Source organism: Vanessa atalanta, chromosome 28, assembly GCF_905147765.1.
Source record: "Vanessa atalanta chromosome 28, ilVanAtal1.2, whole genome shotgun sequence".
NCBI classification, from domain to species: domain Eukaryota; kingdom Metazoa; phylum Arthropoda; class Insecta; order Lepidoptera; family Nymphalidae; genus Vanessa; species Vanessa atalanta.
Window position 1 is genome coordinate 4,156,674 of NC_061898.1, and position 8,012 is coordinate 4,164,685.

The following is an 8,012-nucleotide window of genomic DNA, read 5'->3' on the forward strand; positions in this document are numbered from 1 at the left end:
TAAATGGACTTTAATTTAATTGTCGTTGTTGTATAGTAATAAATTTGTGAAAATGCTTCAAATCCTACTAATCAGATATCACAAATTGTGCGTAATAAAATAATTATTGCATTAATTTGTTAAAAAAAAAAAAACATAAATTTTATAGTTTTGTAATAACAGATTTTGTTTATATTATTTCGATAGACAGACTAGTGCAGTACCAAAAAAAAAATTAGAATCATAAGCAGGGTTCACATCAGCTAAATAGGCAATTAATTTACTAAAAATCTTTTAAGCAGTCAATGAATAAGAATTGTTTATTTTTTTTAGTAGGACTTGCTTTTCTTATCCTGATACCTTCCGTGATACCTGATTAATAACGGTTGTTATGCTTTGTAAACCTCTATGGTATTCCCCGCTTATAATATATCCTACCCACAAACAGTACTACTTAGTATTGTATTATTTTGGTTTGAAGAATAACTACAGGCACAAGGGATATAAGGTTGATGTTTCTTATAGCGCCAATGTCTATGAGTACTGGTGACCACTTATCAGCAGGTCGCCAATTTGATAATCCTCCAATCTTTTAAATAAAATAAAATAGGATTAGGAATAGTAACACTGTATCATTCGACCATTAAAACCGGAACGATGCAATAAAAACTATATCTATATATGCTGTTTGGTGGTAGAATATCTGATGTGTAGGTGGTACCTACCCTAGAGCACCACCACCTATCACCACTTTCATACTGATGTCAACCTTGCTTAGATTATTTAAGTAACATTGTATAGAAATAAAATATATAATAATCAGGTTCTATTTGAAAATATATAGACAAAACCAAATATATAATCTAAATACATAAAAATCTATATTATTATTACATAAAGGAGACGTTTTAAATAAATAATATAAAATCACCAAATATTTTTTGCTAACCAATGACGTTTGTTTGCTTCAAAGACGTTTCATAAGGAGACATTACACAACGACCTTGAAATATTCCTATCGTCAAAGAAGTTTAACTTCAAAAAAAAAAAACAATCGTACCAACTGTTAAAAGTTAATAATTAACCTTTAACAGTAAGTAAACGAATGATAATCTGTGTCCTGGTGCTAATAGGGCTTAATAAAGTTGATGTTGGTTTTTATAATATCACATATGCCTTTTTGGGTATTAGTAATGTTAAGTATTCTCCAAGTTCCAGTTCCAAGACTCTGTAGTTAATACAACACACTTTCTACGAATAAAAATGATCTTGATATTCATTGTAACGGCTTATCCAATTTCAGTTTCTCAATAAACTTTTAAACTACCAAAAAAATAATTAATTAATAAACTCATACTTGAATTTCTAACTGTTAATACTGTTTTGTATTATTTTTTCACTTTTTATCGTAAATATTTTTCAAATAAATTTTGCTTTATAGTGCCTTCTGTCAGGGCCGGACCGTAAGTTTAGGGGGGACCTGGGCTAACACTAACTAACCTAAGACATATCTGAACGTAGACTTGAATTAAATTAATTGAATCGGTTTGATTAATTGCAAGACTCGCAGGGCTGCAAACCATATGGTCTGTTAAATTTAATAAAGTTAGCCTAGGCTTAGGCTCAAAAACCCATATGGTAAATCCGGCCCTGTCTTCTGTCAATTTGTAAACCTTACATTGAATAATATTAAGAATACGTATTTAGTGTGTATCCTGTTGTTGTGGACTCATAAATTAAATAAATAAACTAAGCTTACGACGTTTTAGCACAAACATTTTTTTTATGATTTTAGTTCATTTCAAAATGCGGTGCGGATTCAACTCCTTTTAGCAACAGACCACAGATTTGATTCCCTCCATTAATACAATTTCGTTAAACTACAAGCTTGGCTTTTCATTATTCTAACATTTATATCGAATGTAAGGGTTGCGGTACTCGTTCATCGACATCCGGTTTCCTTTCATGGACCTTCAAGTGGCCCTTCAGGGTGCACTTCTGCGTGAACGCCCTCCCGCACACCGGACAGATGAACCTTTTATCATTATTATGTATACGCATGTGTTCCCTCAAGGTCTTCTTCCTCTGGTAAGATTTGTGGCAGATGTTACACGAATGAATTCGTTCTCCGTCGTGTTTTATCATGTGCATTTTCAGAGAGTTTCTCGTGTAGAAAGCGAGGTCGCATTTCGTGCACTTGTGATTCCTCTCGTTCAAATGATCCCTTCGCACGTGACTGGAGAGATGACCCGGAGTTATGTAACTTTGGGTACACGCCTTGCATTTGTACCTCTTCAACTCCTCGTTGTGGACTTCGGCTAGATGCTTCTGTCTCGCGTAGAACGATGACAGGGATATGTTGCATCTCTTGCACGCGTACCGTATCCCTGACTTGTGCTCTTTCGACACGTGATTCTCTCTTTTGGTCACCCTGTCGAAAACTGCGTCGCAATATCTACACGGGAAATCGCCTATTTCGTGAGTTCGCATGTGACCTCGCAAGCGAGCTTTCGAAGCGAAAGCTTTGCCGCAGCTGTCGCAAATGTGATTCGGATAGTGTACATTCATATGCGTGTTTAAGCTGACGAAGTTTAGGAATGTCTTCTGACAAATTGGACAATCCAATTGGTCCTTTTCCAGTTTGAATGGCAAATTGTTCCAACCTCTGCCGGACTTGACGGACACGCAGGCGTTTATATGCTGTTTCAAGGCCTCGTAGTCGGTAATCTCGCTCCTACATATCTTGCATCGAAATTTACCGGACGATTTGTAGAACTTCTGTAACGTCGACGATATCATCTTCTTAAAAGCAACGTGGATGTTCGTTATATTGTGTTGCATAATGTGGACTTTAATATCGTCGAGAACCGTTGACTTTTCTGGACATATAGCGCAGGAGTACGATTGATTTTTTCCCATTTTGAACGGAAATAGTCCGACCTCTAACATTTTCTCTGTTTCCTTTAAATCCGCCTGCTTCTTGACGGAGTATGACACTTTCTTCTTGCCCGTTGGCAGAGTTCTTTTTCTCGTCCGTCTCGGTCTATAGTCGTCTGGTTCTGTCTTGATCATCAATTCACTTAAACTTGCTGGATAATACTCTGGATAAATGAACTCATATTATTAAAAACAGTACAATTCGTAGATTGGACAAATTGAAATAAAACGCATGCCAAGTCTAGCAAATAGTTAAATAAATATTAAGTCACTTAAAGTCTTACAGCTGGACAATACTGTTGATAACTAGACTTTGTTATTCTACACTCGATTGCTTGAAGATCTACAAATATCAGAATTATTTTTGGTCTAGTAAGTATGACCACATTGACCGAGATCATAGGTCATATTTCTTCTTAGCAGGAGATATAATATTTGTCCAGCAATGGGATATGAAGGGAATATTTACTATATGACATTACACACCTGTGTCATCGTCGACGTCAGTATCATCTTCTTGCTTAACGCTCTGAAATACTAGTCTGTCGTCGTCTATAACAAAAAAAAACAAACATCGTCAGTGGAGAGGATAAACAGCTTAAGCGCCATGTGCCATACATTGAGAAATGAAGTTTAAACTTGACTTATGTTAAATTTAATTTCTCAAAAGCACAATTTTGGTACATTAGTCTCTATTCCTTAAATAGACTTCTAGTTGTCGTCTACGGTTTCACTCGCGTTTTAAGGGTTGGTCGTCAGGTGTATCTTAAGAAAATTAACCTCACCACCTTAACCTTTCGTATCGCAGCACAGGCACGATATTACTGTTCTTTGATACGGCAGGCGGATGCTGCACATCCCGCAGCGTTCAGCCACTTAGTACCAAAATTATTGATAAACAACCTGATTTTAAAGTTAGAATTTCAATATTTATTTTTGCCAATATCTCAGGAACAATTTTAAAAAGAGGACTGTCTAAAGCAAGTTACCCTATTATATGAACGGAAGAAGAATTGGTTGAGTGTCATTCAGGCCGCTGGTTGAACAGCGCCGTTTAATAAGGTGGCTAGGCGTTTAATTGGAAGGCTAATTTAACCAGTTAGCTGCGTCATATACAGCCTATGACTTGGATAATATCTCTTTAAAATGGTGAACGAATTTTTCAAATACGTGCTGTGGTTCCGGAGTTTACTCTCCGTAAGGCCACAAATACACAAAATCTGAAAATGAGTATTTTGCTTACACTTAATCAGGGGAATATGAAAGAGAAAAGCGTATCAACAACAACAACCCCCCCCCCCCTCCCCAACTAGTATTAAATAATACTTACCAGAGTCATCACATTCGAAGGTATCCTTGGACCATCCGATGACAGCTGCGAGGTCATCGTTCACGTTTTTCAGAGCTTCTTGTAATATTTCTAGAAAAAGAAAATGTCCACAATTTATCTCATTCCTCTTGAATCCATCTGTTTTTTATGAAAACCGCATTAAAATTAAAAAAAGTTGCGTAGCTTAAAAGACCCAAGCTTACAGACGGCGGGAAGCGACTTCGTTTTATACATGTAGATACTTTTCTTGTCACGTCAATAGCCTCCTCGTTAATATACACAAGAATGATTATTTTTAAGTCTATGCTCATTTAAACGATAAAATATATAGTCTTTTCCAACCACAAGAGGACAAAAGCCAAATAAACAACATTTGACAGCGAATCGACGCGATATCATTGGTCGAGAGCTTGGATAACTATGATATTCATTATGGATTTGTAAAAAACTGGCGTTGTGAACGTCGACGATACTGTTATCGGAACTTTGGAAGTGAAAAAATATATCAATTCAGAACTGTTAGTAGTTTACAATATAGCTGAGTTATTAGCAAATCGCACGGAATACGCAAATCTAAGGTTTGTTTATATTTATTCCTACTTCGATTGGAATAGAGTAAAAGACAGTTTACAGGTAAAAACTTATATCTTTGCGGATATAATGTATAAATAAATGGAATGAATTTTAAAATCGACAACCGATGATTGCGGCTTCAAACCAAGGAGAACAACACTCCTGAATTTTCGTGTTCTTAATTTGTGTTTATAATTCATCGCGTGCTCGGCGAAGGAAAACATCGTGAGGAAATCTACATGTATCTAATGTCAATGAAATCCGCCACATGTATATCGCCAACCCGCAATGGAGGAGCATAGTGAAATTATGTCCAGCTGTTTATTTTTATTTTGACAGTTTCAGTGGAATTTCTTGAAATTCGAAATTAGTGGCGCCCTCACACGTTACCTATTCGATTTGGAATAATAATCGATTTTATTTAAGAAGAACGTTCAATCGATTTAATAAAATATTTTTAGTTAAATATTAATTATTAGTTTTTATAAATAATATTATATATCATGGCTTTAAGGTTTAGGAGCTTTTTGCCCAGCAGTGGGACTTTTAAGGGGGTTTATTTTTTTACTCAGTAAAGTAAAATCTAGTTAGAAAACAGCCTTTATAAGGCCATTGAAAATAATGACTTTCGAATTATTCCGAAAAAATATATAAACGTATATTAAGATAATACTCTCTAGCTACAGTAGCGCCATTCTATAAATTTCTGGAATTTTCATTTATTTTTTTTCTATTTTTCGAAAAGTAGTCGGAAGTTAATGAGCATACAGCATTTAAAAAAAAAAGAAATGTCATAGATTTAAATACAGATTAAATAGTTTCCAAATTAATAAATAATTAAATCTTAGTAATATTTTAGTTTTTTAACTCCAAATTGGATTTATATCTGGTTAATTGGGTAGTCTGATGAGAACACCATTTGTTCAAACAATACCCACCATCTTTGTTTGTTGGAAGTTCAACCTTAACACATTCATGCGCTTGACTGGCTTCTGTAACAAAAAAAAAAACAGACTTGCAACAAATATATAAACAAAATCTAGTAAAGAATAAGCTTAAACAATTTATGTCTAGATAGAGTGTCACACTACAAAAAAACTAAAATGAATGAGCCTACTTTATTATCTTGGTTTGCGTGACCTCGTTTGACACTCACCAAATGTCGTACTGCTTTACTAGTGTGTGTGTACTTAGTGGCTAACTGTTAGCCACTATTTTTTGAAATGCGTTATCTGCATTGAAACGAAGATTGCACCTTCCAACCTAGGCAACCCACTGAGTTTTCATGTGCTTTGACTTGGTAAGGCTTTGTCCATGCCTGCATATGCATATGCTATGGGTGGGCTCTATGGGTGGTGACCATTTACCATCAGGTGGTACATCAGGTCCAATCACCTACATAATTAATACAAAGAAAAAATATTTGTGTAGTATCAGGAAAAAGATCAGAATTCTATGCTTAAGGGTATGCCTTTATACAGCAATTGTAATTCACAATTACTTTAATTTTTAGTAAGTGGTGCTTTAGTCTCTACAAAAATGTTTGCTGGGTAGCGATACGAATCAGGCACATATTTGTAATAAGTATTGCATATAATTTGATATATCTTACTCACTTTTTAATTTAATAGTTGCTTCCAACGTCTTTAATGATGTTTCAACTTGGTCCTTAAACTTCAGAGATAATTCAAGTTGTTTAATACAACCGTCACATATAAGACGTTTTGTATCATCCAAGTCTAATTCTGTCATCTGAAATTTAGTTTATCATAAAAATAAAAAACACATTGATACCAAGATCTGTAAACATAAGTCCCAGCATAATTAAATGATTTAGTTCCATTTTTAAAAGTGTATTTAAGTAAACCTAAATCATAATCAAACATGATAATATTTTTTTAATAGTTCTATTTATTAATACAAACAGAATATTTTCATAGAAAAAACCATAGAGGACAATATGTATCACACTGCACTAGACCAGAGTGGAGTGTGATACACCATTACAGGCATATAAAATATAAATAATTTTGTTATATTATCTGGGTAAAAAAAAAAATTCTTCAGGAAAATGAGAGCAAACTCGTGGACTAGTAATCTTATACATACTTAATTAATACAATATTTCTAACACATCTGTTGCTCTGTCTGAAGTTAATTTATTTTTGTCATATTTTTTTACTGAGTCTAGGTAGAATTTCAGGAGCCAGTATATAATTAATAATTTTAATTGGCTACTTGTGAATTAATATGTAACTTTGTTGCTGCTTAAAATGACTAATAACAAATATTTTTTAAATTTCTGAACATAAAAAGAAACATTAAAATTGTGTTTTTAAATATTTAAAAAAAAAATGCTTAATATCACTATTAAAAAGCAAAGGTTATTCACATAAAGCTGTTATTATTAAGTTATAAGAGTGCTTATTTGTTATTTAGGAATTAGCAGAAGATAAACATAGGAATTATCTCTTTTTTTTTTACTTTATATTACAAGAATAGAAATATAAGACGTAGGTAAATATTATAAGTCCACTTACATCTATTGAAAAACATTTGAATAGCATATCCGTGTAGGAATCCCTTTTATTTTCACTATTTTGTTTAATAAGCATACTCTTGACGACACCTTCGCTTAAGCATAAATTACAAGTACCGAGTATCGGCAAAGTTTCAACCATAATCCCGGCGTCCATATTTAAAATATTCATTAATTATTTTTATATTTAATATTCAATATTATCATTGCAAAGTTACATTTACCAAGCAATACAAAACATTCTTATACCATTTTGACAATTATTATTGACATGTGTCATTAACATTATACGACAAATACGTTTTGTTTGTCCTATATATTAAAAACAAAACAAATATTATAGTCTTTTATTAATAGAAATAATGATACATCTTATATAATCAAAACGTTTTCAATTATTGTGATAGATTTAATATCAGAATGATATATTTTTTTAATGTTATAGTTGGCAAACGAGCAGGAGGCTCACCTGATGGAAAGTGATTACCACCGCCCATGGAGATCTGCAACACCGGGGTGATTGCAGGTGCGTTGTCGGCCTTTCAGGAAGCAGTACACTCTTTTCTGTTCTCAAGTCGTATCGGTTCGGAAAACCGTCGGCGAAAGCTGGTTGTGCGAGGCAAGAAATGTCTTAAAAATTGCGCTTTCGTGGAT

The 8,012-nt window shown here is 33.7% G+C and overlaps 1 protein-coding gene across 1 annotated transcript; it reads right to left on the reverse strand.

The window, feature by feature from the left end:
* Positions 1 to 1,606: 1,606 nt before the first annotated feature.
* Positions 1,607 to 7,581, reverse strand: LOC125074858 (gastrula zinc finger protein XlCGF57.1-like). Its single transcript, XM_047686314.1, has 6 exons — positions 7,360 to 7,581; positions 6,436 to 6,571; positions 5,758 to 5,811; positions 4,247 to 4,336; positions 3,403 to 3,468; positions 1,607 to 3,080 (listed from the first exon to the last, which is right to left on the reverse strand). The coding sequence occupies exons 1-6, from the start codon at positions 7,528 to 7,530 to the stop codon at positions 1,891 to 1,893; spliced, it is 1,707 nt and encodes a 568-aa protein (XP_047542270.1). The 5' UTR covers positions 7,531 to 7,581; the 3' UTR covers positions 1,607 to 1,890.
* Positions 7,582 to 8,012: the final 431 nt, after the last annotated feature.